Genomic DNA, 26,600 nt, shown 5'->3' with positions numbered 1-26,600 from the left:
CAGAAATTTTTTGTACCCTTCCCCAGATCGATGCCTCTAACCAGTCCTGTCTCAGAGCTCAACGGACAGTTCCTTCGATCTCATGGCTTGGTTTTTGCTGACATGCATTGTCAACTGTGGAATCTTATATAGACAGGTGTGTGCCTTTCCAAATCATGTACAATCAATTGAATTTACCATAGGTGGATTCCAATCAAGTTGTAGAAACATCTCAAGGATGATCAATGAAAACAGGATGCACCTCAATTTTGAGACTCATAGCAAAGGGTCTGAATACTTCTTATGTAAATAAGAAAGAATGGCGCCGGAGGACATGGCTGCCGTTTTACGGGCTCCTAACCAATTGTGGAATTCTGTGTGGTTTTTCGCATTGTTTGTAAGAGCCTCTGGATATTAAGAACAGCGATTACTCACCTCGAACTGGAGAAATAATTTTTAAAGAAGTCGAACACAGGATTTACTCCAGATACCCGACCAGGCCAAAATCTCTGTCATTCGCATGAAGAGAAGACGGCGATACAGGGGACGTAGGTCCGGGTGCCTTGTTAGAATTCGTCGGCGAGTGGGTAACCCGTCTCTACCATCCGTCCTATTGGCCAACATGCAATCATTGGAGAATAAACTGGATGAGATCCCTTCAAGATTATCCTATCAATGGGACATTAAAAACTGCAATATCTTATGTTTCACGAGTCGTGGATGAGTGACGACATGGATAATATATAGTTGGCTGGTCTTTCCGTGCATTGGCAAGGCTGAACATCTGCCTCCGGTAAGACATGGGGTGGCGGTCTGTGTCTATTCGTCAATAACAGCTGGTGTGCAAAATCAAATATTAAGGAAGTCTCAAGTATCTTGATGATAAGTATCTCATTATAAGCTGTAGACCACACTATTTAACAAGAGAGTTTTCATTTATAGCTTCGTAGCTGTCTATTTTGCACGACAAACTGATTCTGGCACTAAGACCGCACTCAACGAGCTGTATAAAGCCATAAGCAAACAAGAAAATGCTCATGCAGAGGAAGCACTCCTAGTGGCCAGGGACTTTAATGCAGGCAAACTTAAATCTGCATGTTACATGTGCAACAAGAGGGGGAAAAAAACTCTAGACCACCGTTACACCACACACAGAGACATACATATGTACAAAGCTCTCCCTCGCCCTCATTGACAAATCTGACCATAATTACATCCTCCTGATTCCTGCTTACAAGCAAAAACTAAAGCGGGAAGTACCAGGGACTCACTCAATATGGAAGTGGTCAGATGACACAGATGCTAAGTTACAGGACTGTTTTGCTAGCACAGACTGGAATATGTTCCGGGACTCATCCGATGGCATTGAGGAGTACACCACATCAGTCACCGGCTTCATCAATATGTGCATCGATGACGTTGTCCCCACAGTGACTGTACGTACATACCCCAAACCGGAGCTATGCACTACAGGCAGCATCCGCAAAGAGCTAAAGGGTAGAGCCTCTAAACAGGTCAACATTCTCAAGGCCGCAGGGCCAGACGGAAAACCAGGACGTGTACTCCGAGCACGCACTGACCAACTGGCAAGGGTCTTCACTGACATTTTCAACATGTCCCTGGCAGAGTCTGTAATACATAAATGTTTCAAGCAGACCACCATAGTCCCTGTGCCCAAGAACACCAAGGTAATCTGCCTAAATGACTACCGACCCGTAGCACTCATGTCTGTAGCCATAAAGTGCTTTGAAAGGCTGCTCATGGCTCACATCCACACCATCATCCCAGAAACCCTAGACCCACTCCAACTTGCACCAAGCATCAAGTCTAGGTCCAAAAGGCTTCTTAACCACTCTGGGATCGTTCGGGACGAAAGCGTCCCACCTCGCCAACAGCCAGTGAAATTGCAGGGCGCCAAATTCAAAACAACAGAAATCTCATAATTAAAATTCCTAAACCATACAAGTATTTTACACCATTTTAAAGATACAGATCTCGTTAAACCAACCACAGTGTCCGATTTCAAAAAGGTTTTTCGGTGAAAGCAGAACACATTGTTAGGTCAGCAACTAGTCACATAAAGCATTCAGCCATTTTCCAACCAGAGAGGTGTCACAAAAAAACAGAAATATAGATAAAATTAATCACTAGCCTTTGACGATCTTCATCAGATGACACTCCCAGGACTCAACGTTACACAATACGTATGTTTTGTTCGATCAAGTTCATATTTATATCCAAAAACCTAAGTTTGCATTGGCGCTATGTTCAGAAATGCCTCCAAAACATCCGGAAAAATTGCAGAGAGCCACATCAAATAACAGAAATACTCATCATAAACTTTGATGAAAGATACATGTTTTACATAGAATTAAAAGATAATCTTGTTCTTAATGCAACCGCTGTATCAGATTTCAAAAAGCTTTACGGCAAAAGCACAATATTCAATAATCTGAGAACAGCGTTCAGCCACAAAAGCAAGCAATACAGTTACCCGCCAAGTTGTGGAGTCAACAAAATTAATAAATGGCATTATAAATCTTCACTTACCTTTGCTGATCTTCGTTGGAATGCACTCCCAGGAATCCCACTCCCACTTCCACAAGAAATGTTTGTTTTGTTTGATAGGTCCATATTTAAGTCCAAATACCTCCATTTTGTTCGCACGTTTAGTTCACTATTCCAAAGGCACAATGCCGAGCGCAAAATCCAGACGAAAAGTCAAAATAGTTCCATTACAGTTCATGGAAACATGTCAAACGATGTTTACAATCAATCCTTAGAGTCTTTTTATAATAAATCTTCAATAATATTCCAACCGGACAATAGCGTATTCATTACAGAGGAAAAAGAAGGCACGGCGAACCCGCGTAGTAAACAACTGATTGGCCTCAGCCTAGTCCACTTGTTGAAACAGCTCTTATTCGACCACCTTCCACAATAGAAGCCTCAAACAACTTTCTAAAGACTGTTGACATCTGCTGGAACCCTTGGGAAGTGCAATCTGTCCCCATAGACACAGCATATTGGATAGGCAATCACTTAAATGAAACTACAAACCTCAGATTTCCCACTTCCTGGTTGGATTTGTCTCAGGTTTTCACCTGCCATATGAGTTCTGTTATCCTCACAGACATCATTCATAAAGTTTTAGAAACTTCAGAGTGTTTTCTATCCAATACTATTATGCATATATTAGCATTTGTGACAGAGTAGCAGGCAGTTTACTCTGGGCACTTTATTCATCCAAGCTACTCAATACTGCCCCCCTGTCACCAAGAAGTTAACAGCTTCTACCCCCAAGCCATGAGACTGCTGAACAGCTAATCAAAAGGCTACCTGGACTATTTGCATTGACCCCCCCCCCCATTTTTACGGTGCTGCGGCTCGCTGTTTACTATCTAAGAGTAGTTACTGTCACATTCTGACCTTAGTTCCTTTGTTATGTCTTTGTTTTAGTATGGTCAGGGCGTGAGTTGAGTGGGTTGTCTATGATCGCTTTTCTATAATTTGGGATTTCTGTGTTTGGCCTAGTATGGTTCTCAATCAGAGGCAGCTGTCAATCATTGTCCCTGATTGAGAATCATACTTAGGTAGCCTGGTTTCACTTTTGAGTTGTGGGTGTTTATTTTCCGTGTTAGTGTCTGTGCCACACGGGACTGTTTCGGTTTGACTTACTTCACGTTTATTGTTTTGTTCAGTGTTCGTTATTCATTAAAAAACATGAACACTTACCACGCTGCATTTTGGTCCTCCGATCCTTCATACTACTCCTCTTCGGCAGAAGACACCCACCAACCAAGGACCAAGCAGCATGGTAACGGGCGGCAGCAGCAGCAGCAGCAGCAGTGAACGCAGGACTCCTAGTCATGGGAGGAAATACTTGACGGCAAGGGACCCTGGGCACAGGCTGGGGAATATCGCCGCCCCAAGGCAGAGCTGGAGGCAGCGAGAGCTGAGCGGCGGCGATATGAGGAGGCAGCGCGACAGGCACGAGAGGCAGCCCCCCCCCTCCCCCCAAAAATGGGAGGGGCACACGGGGAATGGGGCAGAGTCAGGTTGGAGATCTGAGCCCACTCCTCGTGCTTATCGGAAGAAGTGCAGTACTGGTCAGGCACCTTATTATGCGGTCAAACGCACAGTGTCGCCAGTACGCGCTCATAGCCCAGTGGGCTATAGGCCAGCCCCCCGCAAGTGCCATGCGAGAGTAGGCATCCAGCCAGGGCGTGTTGTGCCAGCCCAGCGTGTTTGGTCTCCAGTACGCCATTTCCGTCAAGGGTATCCTGCGCCGGCGCTGCGTGCTGTGTCTCCAAGGTGCTGGGTGGGTGCAGTGCGTTCTATGCCTGCGCTCCGCCCGTGCCGGGCAAATGTGGGTATTGAGCCGAAGGGAGAGGTGCGAGTGGTATGCACCAGAGCTCCAGTGCTTACCCACAGCCCGATTCAACCTGTGCCTGCACTCGGAAGGGTCCGGGCTAAAGTGGGAATCCAGCCTGGAGGAGTGGTGCCATGGTTGCGCACCAGAGCTCCCCCACAGCGCGGTCCATCCAGAGCCTGCTCCATGCATCAAGGCCTCCTGTAGGTCTCCACCGCCTGGTGGGCCCTGTGGCAGCCCCACGCACCAGGCTGTCTCTCTGTCTCCTCCCTACAGGTGCTCCCGCCTGTCCAGCGCTGCCAGAGCCTCCCTCCTGCCCAGCGCTGCCGGAGTCTCCCGCCTGTCCGGCGCGGCCGGAGTCTCCCGCCTGTCCGGCGCGGCCGGAGTCTCCCGCCTGTCCGGCGCTGCCGGAGTCTCCCGCCTGTCCGGCGCTGCCGGAGTCTCCCACCTGTCCGGCGCTGCCGGAAACTCCCATCCATTCGGGACCCGTGGCTTGGGTCCCCAGTCCGAGGTCGGCGGTGAGGGTCGCCGTTTTTAAGAGGCCACGGTGGCGGTTGAGGAGGCGGACAAAGACTATGGTGGAGTGGGGTCCACGTCCCGCGCCAGAGCCGCCACCGCGGACAGATACCCACCCAGATCCTCCCCTATAGGTTTAGGTTTTGCGGCCGGAGTCCGCACCTTTTGGGGGGGGTACTGTCACGTTCTGACCTTAGTTCCTTTGTTATGTCTTTGTTTTAGTATGGTCAGGGCGTGAGTTGGGTGGGTTGTCTATGTTCGTTTTTCTATCATTTGGGATTTCTGTGTTCGGCCTAGTATGATTCTCAATCAAAGGCAGCTGTCAATCGTTGTCCCTGATTGAGAATCATAGCCTGGTTTCACTTTTGAGTTGTGGGTGTTTATTTTCCGTGTTAGTGTCTGTGCCACACGGGACTGTTTCGGTTTGATTTACTTCAGGTTTATTGTTTTGTTCAGTGTTCGTTATTCATTAAAAAACATGAACACTTACCACGCTGCATTTTGGTCCTCTGATCCTTCATACTACGAAAACCCTTACAGTTACTTTACCCGTACCTACATTTATCTCGATTAGCCTGTACCCCCGTACATTGACTCTGTACCTGTACACCCTGTATATTGCCTCGTTATTATTTTATTGTTGCTCTTTTATTTTTATTGTTGGTTAAGGGTTAAGGGCTTGTAAGCATTTCACTGTAAGGTCTACACCTGTTGTATTCGGCACACCTGTTGTATTCGACAAATAAAATTGGATTAGAGTTCTGTTTTGTATCTTTAATGAATTTTTTTAATGAATTTAGAAAAAAAATCTAAAAACCTGTTGTTTTCGCTTTGTCATTATGGGGTATTGTGTGAAAATTGACGAGGAACATTTTTTATTTAATCAATTTTAGAACACGGCTGTTATGTAACAAAATTAGGAAAAAGTCAAGTAGTCTGAAAACTTTCCGAATGCACTGTAAATACTAGGGCTGACCTCATTTAGTCGACTGGTGGATTGTTTGGGTTAATACGCTATTGGCCAGTTTTATAGCACATCTTAATTGATGCCTGTCTTAGTGGACTAATCCATTTGTATTTGTATTTATTAGGGATCCCCATTAGCTGCTACCAACATTATTACACCACTGCATATATACAATACCAAACGTATAATACACCACCATACAATAATATTACATTGTACGTGTGTAGAGTGCGTGTGCTAGCACTTGTGTGCATATTTGTGTGTCTGTAACTTTGTCTGTCTCTTCACAGTCCCCGCTGTTCCATAAGATATATTTTAATGTGTTAAATCTGATTCTACTGCTTGCATCAGTTACCTGATGTGGAATAGAGTTCTGTGTAGTCATGGCTCTATGTAGTTTTGTGCACCTCCCATAGTCTGTTCTGTACTTGGGGACTGTGAAGTGAGTGGGTGTCTAAGCTATGTGCTAGTAGTTTTAACAGATAGCTCGGTGCATTCAGCTTGTCAACACTTCTTACAAAAAGTAGTAGTGACGAAGTCAATCTCTCCTCCACTTTGAGCCACGAGAGAATGACATGCATTTCATTAATGTTAGATCCCTTGTACTGTTAAGGGCTAGCCGTTCTGCCCTATTCTGAGCCAATTGTAATTTTCCTCACTCTTCGTGGCACCTGACCACACAACTGAACAGTAGTCCAGGTGTGACAAAACTAGGGCCTGTAGGACCTGCCTTGTTGATAGCGTTGTTAAGAAGGCAGAGCAGCGCTTTATTATGGACAGACTTCTCCCCATCTTAGTCACTGTTCAATATCAATATGTTTTGACCATGTCAGTTTACAATCCATTATTCATTACAAGATTTAGTTGAGGTTAAGGGTTTGGTGAATTAATTAATTGTTCCAAATACAATGCTTTTAGTTTTAGAAATATTTAGGACTAACTTATTCCTTGCCACCCATTCTGAAACTAACTGCAGCTATTTGTTAAGTGTTCTTATTTACAATGATAGCCTAGGAACAGTAGGTTAACTGCCTTGTTCAGGGGCAGAACAACATATTTTTACCTTGTCAGCACAGGGATTCGATCTAGCAACCTTTCCGTTTCTGGCCCAAAACTCTAACCACTAGGCTACCTGCCGCCCCATCTAGTAGGCTTATATTGACAATATCGTCCGCTATTATCCTCAGTAAAATTCCATCCAAGTTGTCAAACCCCGGTGGCATGTCATTGTTGATAGACAACAATTCATTTTTTCACCTCTTACACACTCACTACAGAATTCAAAAGTACAATGCTTGTCCTTCATAATTTGGTCATATATACTTGGATGTGTAGTGTCAGCGTTTGTTGATGGCATGTCATGCCTCAAGTTTACTCATCTTGTCAATGCAAAAATCATTAAAGTAGTTGGTAATATCAGTGGGTTTTGGGATGAATGAGCCATCTGATTCATTGAATGATGAGCCGAGTTTGTCTTTTTGCCCAATTTTTTTTTAAAGGTGCTCCAAAACTTTTTACTATCATTCTTTATATTATTATTTTTTATTTCATAGTATAGTTTCTTCTTCTTTTTATTTAGTTTAGTCACATGATTTCTCAATTTGTGCCGTCAGACTTATTTGTCATAGCTTTTGCCATCTCAACCATACCATTTTTAAATTCCCCATCAATACAAGGGGATTCAACAGTTTTTACAGTCATTTTCTTAAATGGGTACATGCTTATTAGTAACTGGAATAAGCTATTTCATAAATGTGCTTCTTATTAAACACCACAGACCAGGTACCTCAGAGTCATCGCTGCAATCCTCTGTCACCGTAGAGCTGGAATGTTGCCGTGGGAACTTTGTCTCATACACCATAATACTCCACCTAGACGAAAAATAAAAACAATGGATAATATAGGGCCTGCTTTTTTTTCTTTCTTTCTGACCTGACCAGAAGAAACTCCTGGACTGGCTTAAAAGCTACAATATATACATTTTTGGGCAACCTGACCAAATTTACATAGAAATCTGAGTTAGAAATCTGCCATTCTCATTCTCATTGATATTTCACAGCGGTTTAGATGGTAAAATGACTCTCTACACAATCTGAAATTAGGCCAACTGTTAGAATTTTAACAACCAGAAAATGGTGGAGCTATTTCTGCAAATGGTTCCTTTAATGGTACCTTTTTAACAGTTAGTTACATGCTCTTCCTCCCTCTCACACCTGTCAAGCATATTGGTGAATATTTCCCTCACCCCGTTCTCCTCCCTCTCTCTTCCTCCCTCCCTAAGTCTCTCTCTCTTTCCCTCCTCCCTCCCTCACCTACATGTCGAGCATCTTGGTGCTGGCTCTCTACAGCTTCTCCCCCCTCTACATTCCTCCCATCCTACCTCCCTCTCCTACCTGTCAAGCATCTTGGTGCTGGCCCTCTCAAGCTTCTCCAGTATTTGAGGCAGCTGTGCGTCATCGTCACAGGCCGAGCCCCAGCCCAGGACGCGGGCGAGGTCATTTCCTGTCCCCAGTGGCAGAACACCCAGCTGGCACTGCAAAACAACAAGTTATTTATCCAGTTACAACTGACCCCCGTTACATTTAACCCCGTTCTCCCCCATTTAATCCTAATTCAGAAAACACGAATATAGCTCACATATCAAATCTTTGATTAGTAACTCCTACCATTTTGTTTTTGTCATAGAAATGCATATTGATGGTTATATTTATACTAAACAAAAATATAAACGCAACTACTTCAATGATTTTACTGAGTTACAGTTCATATAAAACAAATCAGGCCCTAATCTATAGTTTTCACATGGCTGGGCAGGGGTGCATTCATGGGTGGGCCTCTCCAAGGCCCACTCAGAATTAATTATTTTCCACAAAAGGGCTTTATTACAGACATAAATACTCCTCAGCAACCCCCCTCAGACGATCCTGCAGGTTAAGAAGCCGGATGCAGAGGTCCTGAGCTGGTGTGGTTACACGTGGTCTGCAGTTGTGAGGCCGGTTGGACGTACTGCCAAATTCTCTAAAATTACGTTGGAGGCAGCTTATGGTAGAGAAATTAACATTAAATTATCTGGAAACAGCTCTGTGCAGTCAGCATGCCAATTTATCACCCCCTTAAAACTTGAGACATCTGTGGCATTATTTATTTACGCAAGGGTTAGGCATATTTTATGATGTTTCCACCGGATCAGAGCATGACATTTGTTTTCACTTTTATACCGAGTGGTTATCAAAACGGAGAGAGCTGGAAACATTTTTCAAATAGACTACATTGAGGAAGTATTGTCATTCTCAATGGACGTAGAAACAGACTTTGTTTACTTGCTGTTTGAGGTGAAGAAAAAATTACTTTAAGAAGCTACACAGCTCATTAGTGGTGGTGAGTTAAGTCAATCAAAAATACTATCAGATCCCCAAATGGGCACATTTATAAGCCTACATTTAATTGCAGGCCAGGTAGCCTAGGCCTACTTCTATGCACAATCAGGTCCGCGTCCTTACTCAACATTGACAGGTGCGCTCCAAACAAAACCCAATTAATATACTGAACAAAAATATAAACATGGAACAATTTCATTGATTTTACTGAGTTACAGTTCATATTAGAAAATCAGTCAATGCACCTGTGTAATGATCATGCTGTTTAATCAGCTTCTTGACCTGTCAGGTGGATGGATTATCTTGGCTAAGGAGAAATGCTCACTAACATGGATGTAAACACATTTTTGTGCAACATTTTAGCGAAATAAGCTTTTTGTGAGTATAGAACATTTCTGCGATTTTTTATTTCAGCTCTTGAAACCTGGGACCAACAGATTACATGTTGCGTTTATTTTTGTTCAGTGTAGTATTTGTTGAGGCATTACCTATTGAATGGTGAAATTACCTACTTATTCATTAACAATTATACTGTTTTGATGGATTCAGATTGTTCAGTCACATGTATTATATGCTCTAGGATGTTGCAGAAGTCCTCTTCTCATTAAACAACAAATTATACTGTTTTGAGAGTAATTTTGTGTAATTTTGTGATAGGTATTTTAAGTTGATGGTGTTAAGTGTATTTCGAAAGGGAAATATGTTGTTTTGGCAAACGCACTTCAGTTTAGTGGGATGTGGTAACTGTTTTGCAGTGAACCCTGTTTCAAGAAAAGTGTTCAAGCAACCGAAAATAACTAATATATGTGAACACAGAGCCCGGAAAGCCAGGACTGTGTGTACCTCACGACCAGCAGAGGGCAGTGGTGGACTGTCTGTTTCTCTGTCTATCTATCTAATAGAGGGAGGGAGTGTTATAAAATGGTAGCTTTGTTACTAGATTGCTAAAAGAGGGACAAGGGAAACATGAGAGTGGCTGGCTGGCAGAGTAGCCTGCTAGGCTCAGGGATTGCTGAGGGATGATGGGAAAGTAGCAAAAGCTCTTTCTCAATTCATCTTTTCCTGATTCCTCTCCTTGCCTCCTTCACAAAACCCATTAGATGAGAAAGTCTGATGTCCAAGAACATGAGAAATAGAGGAAACACAAATTGAGAAAGAGCCCAAGAGTCAGTTGGTGTAGCCCAACTGATGGAAGCTTATTTTCAGCTCATTGCAGATGGAGACGGGGCGGGATAAACTTGCTTGTTTGTGGAGCGTCAGAGTGTCGATCTCAGAGAGGACCCAGCCCACGCTGCCGTCACCCCCACAAACCAGGATCCGGAACGTGTCGAACTTCTGGAAGAGCCGTAAACTAGGAGACACAGAAGAGAGCCCCCTAAGACAAGCAGCAATAAACACAGTGCTGTCGGAAACACACACAGCCATGTCAGAAGCATGGGCAGACTCACAGGGCAGACTCACCCAAGGTGCGGCCCACCGTTCATGAGGTCAAAGACTTGGGCAGGGTTGAGCAGCTGTTTAAAGCGGCGCAGGAACTTGATGCCCTGGTTGTCTCCACTCTTACTGTTGACGAACACCAGGAGAGGGCTGGTGCAGGAAGGCGGGCAGGTGGCCTTCCAGAACCCTGAGGACCAATGACAGGCAGATGATGAACAATGAGAACCAATGACAGGCGGGATGAGGACCAATGACAGGCAGATGAGGACCAATGACTGGCACATAGAGGGCCACAAACAGGAACAGCCCCAAACCCCCCATATTCAGGAGGATAAACAAGGTCCGGAGTCGGGAGCTTTAACCTCTATACCAGACTCTGGCATACACCTGAACTTCTAGGGTTGGTTTCCCAGACACAGATTAATGGAGAATCTCCATTGAGCGTCTCCATTGAGCGCCAATAACGGTTAAGGTTAGCATTGGGAGAGGGAAAGCTGATCCTAGATCTGTACCTAGGGGAAACTTGGCCCCGGAGATGAAGTGAGGAGCAGAACTCACCGTCGGAGTCGATGCTGTTGAGGGCTGTGGGGGGGATGACCGAAACCTTACACTGCCCCAAGGGACACTTAGTGGACAGCTGCTCCTTACACAGCGTGTGCACCTGGACATCGACACACATTTTAGGTCACACTACACAAGAGCATTACGGAAAGTATGTACAGTCAACAACCTGATAAGTACAATGGCCTTGTGACTGCTGTGAATACGTCATAAGTCAGTGCATGCAGAAACAAAAGTGCATTACCACTGTATTGTGGCATAGTAGTAATGAAGTTTGCACTTATCTGATTTGCACTTAACCCAAAGAAGCACCACCCAAATATGCACACATGGACACGCATGCAGACTCACCATGGCCTTGCACCAGAGGCAGCGCCAATCCTGCAGTCGGAGGACACTGCCACACGTCTTGTCACACACTGTACACTTAGCACTAACTGGCAGGTTGCCCTCCAGCCACTGGTGAGGCATAGAGATCTGCAGTGAGGGAGAAGTCACTGTTATTATTCAGTAAGTATTTATTTCTGTCATCATTGACTTAATATGTTTATATATGTTTGCTTTGGCAACACTATGTGGTTACACTTCTCATGGCAATAAAGCCTTTAGTATTGAGAGAGAGAGAGGGAGAGAGAGAGAGAGCACAACCAACCTTTGCCCATTAGACAACAATTTGTACCAAAGGGAATATACACTGAACCAAAAATATAAACAACAATTTCAAACATTTTACTGAGTTACAGTTCATATAAGTAAATCTGTCACGCCCTGACCTTAGTTATCTTTGTTTTCTTTATTATTTTGGTTAGGTCAGGGTGTGACGAGGGTGGTATGTGTGTTTTGGCTTTTTATATATCTATAGGGTTTTGGTATGTCTAGGTATATGGAGGCCTGAATTGGTTCCCAATCAGGGACAGCTGTTTATCATTGTCTCTGATTGGGGATCCTATTTAGGTTGCCATTTTCCATTTTGGTTTGGTGGGTTATTGTCTATGGTTAGTTGCAGGTCAGCACTAGTTGTTTATAGCGTCACGTCGTTTTGTTTAAGTGTTCTTTGTTAAATAAAATAAAAATGTATTCCAATCACGCTGCGCCTTGGTCCCCTCGTTATGATGACCGTGACAAAATCAGTAAATTGAAATAAATTCATTAGGCCCTAATCTATGAATTTCACATAACTGGGAATACAGATATGCATCTGTTGGTCACAGATACATTTAAAAAGAGATGTAGGGTCGTGGATCGGAAAACCAGTCAGTATCTGGTGTGACCACCATTTGCCTCATGCAGCGCAACATCTCCTTCTCATAGAGTTGATCAGGATGTTGATTATGGCCTGTGGAATGTTGTCCCACTCCTCATCAATGGCTGTGCAAAGTTGCTGGATATTGGCAGGAACTGGAACACACTGTCGTATACATTGATCCAGAGCATCCTTAAAATGCTCAATGGGTGACATGTCTGATGAGTATGCAGGCCATAGAAGAACTGGGACATTTTCAGCTTCCAGGAAATGTGAACAGATCCTTGCGACACAGGGCAGTGCATTATCATGCTGAACCATGACGTGATGGCGGCGGATGAATGGCACGATAATGGGCCTCAGGATATCATCATGGCATCTCTGTACATTCAAATTGCCATCCATAAAATGCAATTGTGTTTGTTGTCTGTAGCTTATGCCTGCCCATACCATAACCCCACCGCCACGATGGGGCACTCTGTTCACAACCGTAACATCAGCAAACCACTCGCCCATACGACGCCATACACGCTGTCTGCCATCTGCCCTGTACTGTTGAACCTGTGATTCAGGCGGCTTATGTTAGAAAAAATTACATTAAATTATTTGGCAACAGCTCGGGTCGATATTTCTGCAGTTAGCATGCCAATTGCATTCTCCCTCAAAATTTGAGACATCTGTGGGATTGTGTTGTGTGACAAAACTACAACTTTTAGAGTGGCCTTTTATAGTCTCCAACACAAGGTGCACCTGTGTAATGATCATGCTGTTTAATCAGTTTCTTGATAAGCCACCCCTGTCAGGTGGATGCACGATCTTGGCAAATAAATGCTCACTAACAGGGATGCATGTTCAGTGTAAATGTTTCTTCACATAACTAACACAGTGCCATATTATTCTAGCAGTTTTATACTTTATATGATAAAAACATTAGAAAACTGACTTTAGATATTTAGTCATGTAAACAAATAGTTCCTTTCTGGTGTGTTTGTCTGAACAGCATCCTCTTAACTCTCAAATATCACTGCACAGTACAAAACCAAGCCCTGTCCTGCTTTGTACACACTACACCTGTGATTTTAGTTCTTTGTTCCCACAGAATGATGTTCTGCACCCAATGACATGTCACCGCAGTGTCAGTGAGTGAAAGAGTGAGGGCAGTGAGTGTTTACCTAGTAGTGAATGAGGATTAGCTTTGAGAACAAACTGATAGTCCCTGTTGTAGGTATAATTTCAGAAGTCTTTAACAGTAGGAATAGTGAGCAATGGCACTATAGGTTACTACTTGTAATCAACGATTTGTTGAATATATTTATTATAAGGCAATATATTCAACAAATCGTTGATTGAAGTGAGTCTATATAGCCTATACGTATATGCCATTTCTTGATACACTGTGCATGTAGGATATTATGGATTGTTTTTACTGTTTAAAAAAAAAAAAAAAATTATTTATACTGTTCGACATATTTGATGTATACTTTGCATAACGTACAATGATGTTTAATAAACCGGCAACACTGCACTTCTCTCTAGCTGGGGTACAGGGGATATCTCTAGCCTTATTTTTGAGGAGCCCTCACACAGCTCCGGGGTGAAGTTTCCCCTAGGTACAGATCTAGGTTCAGCTTCCCCTTCCCCAATCCTAACCTCCACCATTAGTGGGGGAAAATGCTAAACTGACCCCTTACTCACTCACCCCATCCTCATCTTCGATGATGTCCTTCCCAATGGATGCCAGAGTAGTCCACTTGCAGTTGTTGGTCGCTCGGACAGCACAACGTTTGTGGGCCTTGAACTTACACACTGTGAGAAGGAGAAACGCATCAGATTGACAAACACATACACAGCCAAAGAGACAGACACACAGATGCACATTCACACACTGTGACGCAGCATTCCACCAGTCTCTCTTTCGTGTGCACCGTCTCTGTCTCGCGCATAGTGTCTCCATTCGCGTTCCAATCTTCCAGACAAGTCAATTAACATTACACATACCCAAGATCCATGACAATCATATCAGATCGGACCTGTAGATCCAGAACCGCTCGGGTCGGATTGGGTCTCAGATATTCAGGTACAGGTGGATCCGTGAAGACCTTTAGCTGGCATATAGCCAGGGCAGTGTGTATGTGTACAGAGAGGTACGTACCTTCACAGGACAGTCCGTGCGAGGTGACTCCGGACAGGGCCTCGCGGCACACGTTGCAGTAGGTGGGGCGGGCGTGGGAGCAGGCGTACCAGTTATGCATCCCAGAGAAGTGATCCATGCTATACTGGGTGGACTGCGATGGGAACAGAGGAGACAAGAGAGGGGAAATAAGCTCTAAATCGTCCCCGTTAATAACCACTACTCATTTCAGGATTTCTTCATCCTGTGTTGCATCCCAAATAGCACCCTATACAGAGTCCTATGGGCCCTGGTCAAAAGTAGTGCAGTTTATAGGAAATAGGGTCCCATTTGGGATATCCTAATAGGGTCCCATTTGGGATATCCTCCCACAGAGGATAGGATTTATGTCCATCTTCTACCCACCACTAATAGGCTACACTTGATTCAACTTATCAAAGGCTTAAGAAGTTGAAATCAGGTGTGTTAGTGTTGGGCTATAACAAAAACGTGCACCCCTGTCAGTCCAACAGGATCAGGGATAAGAAACCCAGTGCAGACAATAGCGTAGATATCGTTATTGCCTTGCTAAAAAATGTATACAGCGAAACTTTTAAAAGTTGCATCGTACTGCAGCACAGATTGCGGGCTGCCACAGAATTCTAATGCTAGTTAGTGCTAGTTTGGTCACCAGAGGGCATCTTTGAGAAGCATTTGACTGTTTGGGGCGGCAGGGTAGCCTAGTGGTTAGAGCGTTGGACTAGTTCAAACCCCCGTGCTGACAAGGTACAAATCTGTCGTTCTGCCCCTGAACAAGGCAGTTAACCCACTGTTCCTAGGGCATCATTGAAAATAAGAATTTGTTCTTGACTGACTTGCCTGGTTAAATAAAGGTAAAATAAAATTTCATATTGTTGGCTGCACTAGAGAATTTGTAAAGACATAGTATATGGGTTCGATTTTAAGAAATGTAGATTAATTAATTTGATTTAATATTATTCCATGAAAAATGAAACCCTCAGGGTTTCAGTTAGGAAAATATGGAACTGTACAACGTGACCGATCGGGAGTAGGCTACTAAGTGACTGCGAGTGAAGAGCAAAATAATCATAACATTTCCACACCCTAATTTTAGGGTAACCAATACCCAAATGGAGATTCAGTGAAAATAACAATCTCATTGATTTATCAAGACCAGTCCCCATGCTTGTCTCAGAGCAGCGCGAAACGGTGCTGAAATAGTTGACCATACACGGGTAGGCTATTGCTTCATATCATATTATAACAATTGGATGACTTTGGGTGTTCCAGTAAGCAACACTTTGTTTCCTTCATTAGCCTACTGTATTGCAATACTTCTGTCATTCAGTGATATTTACTCCCATAGTAATTCGTTATGGATCCATCCAGATTTGGTTCGAAAACAATGTGTTTGGTGGACTCGGTAAGAGTCTATTGTCCTGCTGATAGCCTATCAAGGCTGGTTGGATTCTTTTGTATTCTTAAAAGAACTCCAGCACAGAGAAAAGAAAGGAGCCTTGAATAATTAAACATGTCAGTAAAATACTGTTAGACTTGGGGATTATGGTCATGGACAGTGCTATTCCCCTGTGTTACGCCGAACTCCAAAGCCCAGGAAAATGAACAGGTACCGTAGGCTACAATACAGTAAAGTAGGCCTAATAATGCTAAAAATAATGCTGAAATAAATTGACTGCTGGTCTTTACTGTATGCTGTACATTTTTACATTAAATTACATTTCTAACGAGACTATTCAAGCCATCGACTCACGGATGATTGAAGATGATGAACGATCAGCAAAGGCAATCTGGAATCTGCTGGCATCACGGCACAACAACATCGCTCTAATCACAGTCGGAAGACAGTTGAAGAAACTTGAGTGGACTAAATTGGAGGATTCAAAATTAATATTTAAGGGGCATTTTTTATTATGGCAAAACTTTATGGCAAAACTGGTGTGTGATATTGATTTAGAAATGTAAAAGCTTACAGATAATATCTAAGGGGCTTTTATATCATTATAATGCAGGGTAAATAATAATAATAATCGTTGGATAACAGATCAGCTCTCAGAGATCAGCCCTCATTAAGAGGCGGCTTCTATCTTCAATATAATCATTAATTCAGAACATTAAACCCATAGGTTTTAGGCCTGCGGTAGGTTATAATAATCTGCCTTCTGGGAATGTTCAAAAGTTCAAAAGTTATGGGTGGAGTTAAAATTTTGTCTATCAGAAAGTATTAAAATCAACCAATGTCAGCCTTTAAATGCTTTATTATCCAAATGTTTAAAGTGCGTGTGGGCGACGGAGAGAATGCATTTGTCCATTTTTAATATTGGCCATCAACCAAAAACACAGCATCTACCGTGGTAGAAATATGTTATTGAATCCGTTTTTTTTTTTTACTATTTCAAAATACATATGTTTAGTAGGCTACTGTGCAGTGTCTTTAAATACAATGCTCCTCTTACCCTCCTTCCTACCCTCCTTGGCAAGAGTCTATTGTCCTGCTAATATCCCATCATGGGTGGATGGTCACTTTTGTAGTCCAATGCATTGACTGAATGTATTAATTACAGTAATTTACCATTCTCATTCTCAGAGTGGAAACGTTATTTGCAGAGTTCACAATCTCATTTTCTAGTCCTCTGGTGGTTACACTCCTAACCCTGGAACGGGTAGCACCATAGAAAAAAGCTGGCTTGATGAAAACTATGTCCATTTAATCTTTGGATGCAATGTAATATTTTTTTGGGATAAACAGCTTGTTTTTCAATGGTAACTGTGCTACATTTTCTTCTACTGACTCCCCATCCCGCATGCGGGAGCGTAATCATCGCCTGACACTAATTAGCATAATGCAACGGACATAAATATCCCTAGAAAATATTCCTATTCTTGAAAATCACAAGCATTTGTGTAAGTTTATCGATAGCCTAGCATAGCTTTTTGTCCAGCTAGCAGCAGGTAACTTGATCACGGAAATCAGAAAAGCAATCAAGTTAAATCGTTTACCTTTGATGAGCTTCGGATGTTTTCACTCACGAGACTCCCAGTTAGATAGCAAATGTTCCTTTTTTCCCAAAATATTATTTTTGTAGGCGAAATGGCTCGTTTGTTCTTCACGTTTGGCTGAGAAATCGCCCGGAAATTGCAGTCACGAAAACGGCAAAAAAGATTCCAAATTAGCTCCATAATATCGACAGAAACATGACAAACATTGTTTATAATCAATCCTCAAGGTGTTTTTCAAATATCTATTCGATAATATATCCATCGGGACAATTCGTTTTTCAGTAGGACCGGTTGGAGTAATGGCTACCTCTGTATTTTACGCGAGAATCTCTCTGGGGGCATCAGGTGACCACTTGCGCAATGTAGCCGCCTACGGCTATTCTTCAACATAAATGCGTAAAACTACGTCACAATGCTGTAGACACCTTGGGGAATACGTAGAAAGTGTAATCTGGTTGATAGCCCATTCACAGCTCAGTAGGGACTCATTGGAACGCAGCACTTTCAAAATATGGGGCAGTTCCGGGTTGGATTTTTCTCAGGCTTTCGCCTGCAACATCAGTTCTGGTATATACTCACGGACAATATCTTTACAGTTTTGGAAACGTTAGAGGGTTTTCTATCCTAAGCTGTCAATTATATGCATATTCTAGCATCTTGTCCTGACAAAATATCCCATTTACTACGGGAACGTTTTTTTTCCAAAAATGAAGATACTTCCCCCGAGTCACAACAGGTTTTAAGGGTGGAGTTTGGGGCGGGGTGAGGAGTACTACTGATTGTCCTCACTTTGATTATGCTATAACAATGACCAGGATCACTATTAATTTAAGTGAGCAGATTAGGGCTTTTAAGGAGGAATGAGAAATTGCGTGTCAATTCATAAACCATGTGCCATGGAATCAGTACATCAAAAATCTCCTCCCAACTATTTTGCAAATTATAATGCCACAGCTGTCAATTTTTTGGTCCTTAAATGAAACTGGTATATATTTTTATTTATCACAATTTTCATTGACCAATTTTGGTCTTTAATGCTGGGTCAACAGACAAGTTCCTTACTTTTTCCCCCTTCCACTTGATAAAGGTTCCAATTGATAAAGCTTTTTTGATCAATTAGTATATATCACACCCTGGTCTTAGTATTTTGTGTTTATATATTTATTTGGTCAGGCCAGGGTGTGACATGGGTTTATTTTGTGTTGTGTTTTTGTATTGGGGTTTTAGTAGGTATTGGGTTTGTTGCTGAGTAGGGTTGTCTAGTAAAGTCTATGGCTGCCTGAGGCGGTTCTCAATCAGTCAGGTGATTTTCGTTGTCTCTGATTGGGAACCATATTTAGGTAGCCCGGGTTTCACTGTGTGTTTGTGGGTGATTGTTCCTGTCTCTGTGTTAGTTGTCATAAGATAGGCTGTATAGGTTTTCCCGTTACGTTTGTTGTTTTGTATTGTTCGTTTGTTCATCTTTATTAAAGAACATGAGTAACCACCACGCTGCATTTTGGTCCGCTTCTCCTTCTACAGACGAACGCCGTTACAGAATCACCCACCACAACTGGACCAAGCAGCGTGGTGACAGGCAGCGACAGCAACAGCAGCGAAAAGAGGAATGGACATGGGAGGACGTTATGGACAGCAAGAGTATAGAGTATACGACTTGGGAGGAAATAGACAGGTGGGCGGTCGACCCAGAGAGAGTGCCGGAGCCCGCCTGGGATTCGCTGGAGCAGTGCGAAGAGGGCTATAGGAGAATGGAGTCGAAGAGACAAGCACGACGGCGCAGAAGGAAGCCCGAGAGTCAGCCCCAAAAATTTCTTGGGGGGGGGGGGGGCTCAGGGAGAGTGCGGCAGAGTCAGGGTTCAAACCTGAGCCAACTCCTCCTGTTTATCGTGAGGAGCAGCGATCACAGGACTTCTGGACGTGGGAGGAGATATTGGACGGAAAAGGACCCTGGACACAGCCTGGAGAATATCACCGCCCCAAAGAAGAACTGGAGGCGGAAAAATCGTAAAGGCGCTGGTATGAAGAGGCAGCACGGCGACGCGGATGGAAGCCCGAGAGTCCGCCCCAAAAATGTATTGGGGGGGGGCTCAGGGAGAGTGTGGCAGAGTCAGGGTTCAGACCTGAGCCAAATCCCCCTGTTTATCGTGAGGAGCCAAGGAGGAGACCAGAACCAGAGCCGGTGTTGGAGGTGAGTGAAGCAGAGACTGAAGGAATTAATGGGGAAAGTGGAGGAGAGAGTTATGAGGGAGTTGCTAGTTTGGTGTTTTAGGTATGATATTCGTCCGACGGAGCGTGTCGGGGATTTGATGGCACCTGGGTCAGCGCTCCATACTCGTCCTGAGGTGCGTGTTAGTCGGCTGGTGAAGAGTGTGCCAGCCTCACGCACTAGGCCTCCTGTGTACCTACCTAGCCTTGCACGTCCTGTGCCAGTCCTGCTCTCAGGCTCTCCAGTACACCTTCACGGTCCGGTCCATCCTGTGCCACCTTCACACACCAGTTCTCCGGTGGCAGCTCCCCGCACCAGGCTTCCTGTGCGTGTCCTCGGTTCAGTACCACCAGTGCCAGCACCACGCACCAGAGCCTTCCTCCTCTCCAGCGCTGCCGGAGTCTCCCGCCTGTTTAGCGCTGCCAGAGCCTTCCTTCTCTCCAGCGCTGCCGGAGTCTCCTGCCTGTTCAACGCAGCCAGAGCTGCTAGTCTGCATGGAGCAGCCAGAGCTGCCAGTCTGCATGGAGCAGCCAGAGCTGCCAGTCTGCATGGAGCAGCCAGAGCTGCCAGTCTGCATGGAGCAGCCAGAGCTGCCAGTCTGCATGGAGCAGCCAGAGCTGCCAGTCTGCATGGAGCAGCCAGAGCTGCCAGTCTGCATGGAGCAGCCAGAGCTGCCAGTCTGCATGGAGCAGCCAGAGCTGCCAGTCTGCATGGAGCAGCCAGAGCTGCCTGTCTGCATGGAGCAGCTAGAGCCGCCAGTCAGCCAGGATCTTCCAGATCTGCCAGTCAGCCAGGATCCGCCAGTCAGCCAGGATCCGCCAGTCAGCCAGGATCCACCAGTCAGCCAGGATCTTCCAGATCCGCCAGTCAGCCAGGATCTTCCAGATCCGCCAGTCAGCCAGGATCCGCCAGTCAGCCATGATCCTCCAGATGCGCCATTCAGCCAGGATCTTCCAGATCCGCCTGTCAGCCAGGATCCACCAGTCAGCCAGGATCTTCCAGATCCGCCATTCAGCCAGGATCCGCCAGTCAGCCATGATCTTCCAGATCCGCCAGTATCCGCCAGTCAGCCATGATCCTCCAGATCCGCCAGTCAGCCATGATCTTCCAGATCCGCCAGTATCCGCCAGTCAGCCATGATCCTCCAGATCCGCCAGTCAGCCAGGATCCGCCAGTTAGCCAGGATCTGCCAGAGCATACTACCTGCCTGAGTTTCCTCTCAATACTGGGCTTCCTCTCAATACTGGGCTTCCTCTCGGTACTGAGCTTCCCCTCTGTGCTGAGCTTCCTCTCAGTGCCGAGCTTCCCCTCAGTCCCGAGCTTCCCCTCAGTCCCGAGCTTCTACCTCAGTCCCGAGCTCCCCCTCAGTCCAGTGGGGTCCTTGGTGAGGGTTATTAGGCCAAGGTCGGCGGCGAGGGTCGCCAATCAAAGGACGCGTTACAGGGGGACTAAGACTTGGTTGGAGTGGGGTCCACGTCCCGAGCCGGAGCCGCCACCGTGGACAGACGCCCACCCGGACCCTCCCCTATGGGTTTTAGTGTGCGGCCGGGAGTCCGCACCTTGGGGGGGGGGGGGGGGGGGGGGGGTTCTGTCACGCCCTGGTCTTAGTATTTTGTGTTTATATATTTATTTGGTCAGGCCAGGGTGTGACATGGGTTTATTTTGTGTTGTGTTTTTGTATTGGGGTTTTAGTAGGTATTGGGATTGTGGCTGAGTAGGGTTGTCTAGTAAAGTCTATGGCTGCCTGAGCGGTTCTCAATCAGAGTCAGGTGATTTTCGTTGTCTCTGATTGGGAACCATATTTAGGTAGCCCGGGTTTCACTGTGTGTTTGTGGGTGATTGTTCCTGTCTCTGTGTTAGTTGTCATAAGATAGGCTGTATAGGTTTTCGTGTTACGTTTGTTGTTTTGTATTGTTTGTTTGTTCATCTTTATTAAAGAACATGAGTAACCACCACGCTGCATTTTGGTCCGCTTCTCCTTCTACAGACGAACGCCGTTACAGTATATTTGAATTTAACCACAATATTTGTTGTATTATTTGTATTTTCTGGTGGATTAAACTGAAATTGCAACTAACTTTCTTTGGCTTGTTTAAAAAGAAGTCAAATAACTGAAAGTGAGCAGATGTAATCTGAATAAAGGGAAAAAGGCCATTCTTGAGACAATAGGCCCTTTTAATTATGTCTGGTTTGCCATTCTCATATAATTTAAATAGGTCGCTAGGTGTAGGAAAAACCATAAGCAAACAGTTCAACTGTGATGTGACTAAAGAGTTAATCAGGGTGATTTTTCCACAAATAGACAGCTATTTTCCTTTCCATGGTAGCAAGATCTAACTATTTTTGCCAGCTTTCTATTAAATGTACTGGAGTGAGATCATTTCTTTCTTCCGGGATATGTATATCGAGTATGTCCACATCCCCGTCAGTCCATTTTATTGGTAAACTACACGCAAATGGAAAAGTTGTATTTTTTTGTGATCCAATACGTTATATAGTAAGTCTAAAAAAATATAAATAAAGCCAATTTGTTATTTAGAATTATTTATTTGTTTTTAGAGGGAGAGAAACCAGTGCCTGGTCAAGTGAAATTCCCCCATTGTATTTACCCAAGTTCTCTCCAACTGTTTTTTGTTGTTGTTCCCTGATGCAGGACTCTAGTGCCAGAGAAAAGACTCAAACTGAAAACACCTCCATTAATTTACGAAAAGATAGTCCATTTGTGCCACAGTTTAGACTACCGATAGATTAGCATTCTAACTCGTCCTAGTGATAGGGTGGTGCAATGACAGAATGCCACCATCTACCACTAATGGTCGCGGCATGAGCTCAAAACTTTTAAAGGAAGAACCACTGTAACCTACTAAAGGTCAAATCGTTGCTACTACCATATTACTTATACCTGTCGTATGTATCCTTTCCCGGGAAGACACATTTCAGTTGAACACATTCAGTTGGACAACTGACTAGGTACCTCGCTTCTCCTTTCCTTCCACACAAGTGTCTAGGCTAGGAGAGTAAAGTCCAGCGGTCAATTTTTTGGGGGGAGGGGGGTCCCAGGTATCTCTGCTTACCAAAGTGTGCATCACATACCTTCAGGGATTTGGAAGGAAATGACTGGTACATGGAATCTCCCTCTAGCCCATGCCTACACCAATCTAATGCTTTTCCATTTGTGTGGAGTAGTGAATGAGCGCACACTTCAAGAGGAAGGAGAGATTAATGGGACTTACCCTGGGATTGGATGAGAAAACAGGTAGAAGAGTGAACCTTGACCTCTTACCCCTGACTCTGTGACCTTGCCCTCACCTCAAAGTGTTCTCTGTTCTGAACGCTCTTCAGGGCTGCCATCCAGTCCTCCATCTCTTTCCTGCTCTCTGCACACAGAATCAGCCGGCGACAAGGAGTGATGATCTACACAGAGAGAGGACAAGACAAATATCACTTGACAGAAAGAGAGAGCGAGAGAGAGCGCAAGACACACCAAGTGCTCAGAGAAATGAAACCAGGGGTTGTGCAATGCCATGTGGCCAGGAATACAAACAGAGGAGGAAGCACATCCAGTCCCATGCTTTGGCACTCTGACTGAGTTGATGGGCCAACTTGAGTATGTGTGTGTACACACATGTGACACAAAGATGTGTGTGAGGGTGAACGTGCCTGTGTATTGTGTATCAGCTTTATTAGATGTACAACGTTTTTGGAAACATTGTGAAGTCTGTGCTTGTGTGTATGTATTGATAGATTGATTGGGTCAGAGGATGTGGATGAATGTGGATAAGTAGCGCTATTTCCACAGAGCGGACGTCCATTTCCTTTCCTCCACAGCTTCTTCACAAAGGGGCTCCTGTTCCCAGATGGATAAAAATAGTCGCACGCCTTTCCTCTCTCCCAGAGACCAGCACCGCAAACACGCACGCACTTAAGATGGCCCATCCACCCACACACACACACTATAGACTTAGTAAGACTTCTCCTCTTTGCATCTGTCGCATTATGGCATCTGTGACACCATGGGGGACCATTGAGGCCATCTCCATTTTAAAGTAGTCCATTTCTTCTTCTATGAGTTGGTAAACAAACTGTAAGGGTACATACTGCCACCTGGAGTGTGTTGTTGAAACAGGTATAAAGCCAATTTTGGTATACAGTGCATTCGGAAAGTATTCTTGGCCCCTTCCCTTTTTCCACATTTTGTTACGTTACAGCCTTATTCTAAAATGGATCAAATCTTTTTTCCCCCTCAACATTCTACACACAATACCCCATAATGACAAAGGAAAAACATTATTTTTTTAACATAAGTATTCAGACCAGTTGAGCTCAGGTGCAAACTGTGTCGATTTATCATCCTTGAGATGTTTCTACAACTTGATTAGAGTCCACCTGTGGTAAATTCAATGGATTGGGCATGATTTGGAAAGGCACACACTGTCTATATAAAGTCCCACAGTTTACAGAGCATGTGTGAACAAAAACCAAGCCATGAGGTCGAAAGAATTGTCCGTTGAGCCAGGATTGTGTCGAGGCACAGGTCTGGTGAAGGGTACCAAAAAATGTCTGCAGCAATGAAGGTCCCCAAGCTCACAGTGGCATCCATCATTCCTAAATGAAAGAAGATTGGAACCACCTACACTCTTCCTAAAGCTGGCTGCCTGGCCAAACTGAGCAATCGGGGGAGAAGGGCCTTGGTCAGGGATGTGACCAAGAACCCGACGGTCACTCTGACAGAGCTCCAGAGTTCCTCTGTGAAGATGGGAGAACCTTCCAGAAGGACAACCATCTCTTTAGCACTCCAACAATCCGGCCTTTATGGTAGAGTGGCCAGACGAAAGCCACTCCTCAGTAAAAGGCACATGACAGCCCGCTTGGAGTTTGCCAAAGGACTCTCAGACAATGAGAAACAAGATTATCTTGTCTGATGAAACTACAATGGAACTCTTTGGCCTGAATGCCAAGCATCACATCTGGAGGAAACCTGGCACCATCCCTACGGTGAAGCACGGTGGTGGCAGCATCATGCTATGGGGATGTTTTTCAGTGGCAAGTAGACTAATGATGATGATGATGGCACCGGAGAGAATGGCTGACGTTTTACGGTCTCCTAATTTTGTACATAATGTTTCTGACACATGTTATGACCGAAAATAACTTCTAGAAATCAGAACAGTGATTACTCACCTCGTACTGAAAGACAACTTAATCTTTAAGCAGTCGGACGAGAGACATTTACTCCAGACAACCGACAAGGCCCTTAACTCGTCATTCGCAGGAGAAAGAGAATGAGACATCGAGGACAAAGGTCAAGGTGCCTTGTAAGGATCCCGTGATGAGTGAGTAATTTTCCCTTACCATGGGTCCTATTAGCCAAGGTACAATCATTGAATAATAAAAAAACACGAACTACAAGCACGTATATCCTACCAACAGGACATTACATTTTTTTTATAAACGTATGTTTCACCGAGTCGTGGCTGAACGATGACATGAATAGCATACAGTTGGCGGATTATACAATGTATCAGCAGGATAGAAGAGTAGCCTCTGGTAAGACAAGGAGTGTCGGTCTATGTATATTTGTAAACAACAGCTAGTGCATGATATCTAAAAGTCTCAAGGTTTGCTCGCCTGAGGTAGAGTATCTCATGATAAGCTGTAGACCACACTATTTACCAAGAGAGTTTATCTATATTCAATGTCGCTGTCTATTTACCACCACAAACCGATGCTGGCACTAAGACCGCACTCAATGAGCTGTATAGGGCCATAAGCAAACAGGAAAAATCTCATCCAGAGGAGGCGCTCCTAGTGGCCAGGGACTTTAATGCAGGGAAACTTAAATCCATTTCACCAACTTTCTGCCAGCTTGTTAAATGTGCAACCAGAGGGAAAAAACTCTAGACCACCTTTACTTCACACACAGAGATGCATACAAAGCTCTCCCTCACCCTCCATTTGGCAAATCTGACCATAATTCTATCCTCCTGATTCCTGCTAATAACTAAAGCAGGAAGCACCAATGACTCTGTCAATAAAAAAGTGGTCAGATGAAGCAGATGCTAAACTACAGGACTGTTTTGCTAGCACAGACTGGAATATGTTCTGGGATTAGTCCGATGGCATTGAGGAGTACACCACATCAGTCACTGGCTTCATCAATAAGTGCATCAAGTCACCACAGTGACTGTACATACCACGACCAGAAGCCATAGATTTCAGGCAACATCCGTACTGAGCTAAAGGGTAGAGCTGCCGCTTTCAAGGAGCGGGACTCCAACCCGGAAGCTTGTAAGAAATCCCGCTATGCTCTCAGACGAACCACCAAACAGGCAAAGCATCAATACAGGACTAAGATCCCATCACACCACACCGGCTCTGACGCCTGTCGGATGTGGCAGGGCTTGCAAACAATTACAAACTACAAGGAAGGAAGCGCAGCCGCGAGCTGCCCAGTGACACAGGCCTACCAGAAAAGCTAAATTACTTCTATGCTCGCTTCGAGGCATATAATACTGAAACATGCATGAGACCATTAGCTGTGCCGGACGATTGTGTGATCACGCTCTCCATAGCCGATATATAGTAAGACCTTTAAAACAGGTCAAACATTCACAAGGGCCAGACGGATTACCAGGATATGTACTGACCAACTGGCAAGTGTTTTCACTGACATTTTCAACCTCTCCCTGACTGAGTCTGTAATACCAACATGTTTCAAGCAGTCCACCATAGTCCCTGTGCCCAAGAACACTAAGGTAACCTGCCTAAATGACTAACGACCCATAGCACTCAC

At 44.5% G+C, this 26,600-nt stretch overlaps 1 protein-coding gene across 3 annotated transcripts in view; it reads right to left on the bottom strand.

The window, feature by feature from the left end:
- Nucleotides 1-26,600, bottom strand: part of dgkd (diacylglycerol kinase delta) — a 130,523-nt gene that overhangs the window by 68,842 nt on the left and 35,081 nt on the right. For all 3 annotated transcript variants that reach the window (XM_031797590.1, XM_031797591.1, XM_031797592.1), the window contains 9 exons: nucleotides 23,117-23,221; nucleotides 14,605-14,737; nucleotides 14,152-14,258; nucleotides 11,561-11,686; nucleotides 11,207-11,309; nucleotides 10,673-10,835; nucleotides 10,454-10,562; nucleotides 8,228-8,367; nucleotides 7,621-7,705 (listed from right to left, as the gene is read on the bottom strand). In XM_031797590.1, coding sequence (XP_031653450.1) covers nucleotides 7,621-7,705; nucleotides 8,228-8,367; nucleotides 10,454-10,562; nucleotides 10,673-10,835; nucleotides 11,207-11,309; nucleotides 11,561-11,686; nucleotides 14,152-14,258; nucleotides 14,605-14,737; nucleotides 23,117-23,221 — 1,071 coding nt within the window. The remainder of the gene's footprint in view (nucleotides 1-7,620; nucleotides 7,706-8,227; nucleotides 8,368-10,453; nucleotides 10,563-10,672; nucleotides 10,836-11,206; nucleotides 11,310-11,560; nucleotides 11,687-14,151; nucleotides 14,259-14,604; nucleotides 14,738-23,116; nucleotides 23,222-26,600) is intronic.

The sequence above is a fragment of the Oncorhynchus kisutch genome, linkage group LG19 (assembly GCF_002021735.2).
Source record: "Oncorhynchus kisutch isolate 150728-3 linkage group LG19, Okis_V2, whole genome shotgun sequence".
Classification (NCBI taxonomy): domain Eukaryota; kingdom Metazoa; phylum Chordata; class Actinopteri; order Salmoniformes; family Salmonidae; genus Oncorhynchus; species Oncorhynchus kisutch.
This window is presented reverse-complemented; position numbering and strand designations above follow the sequence as displayed.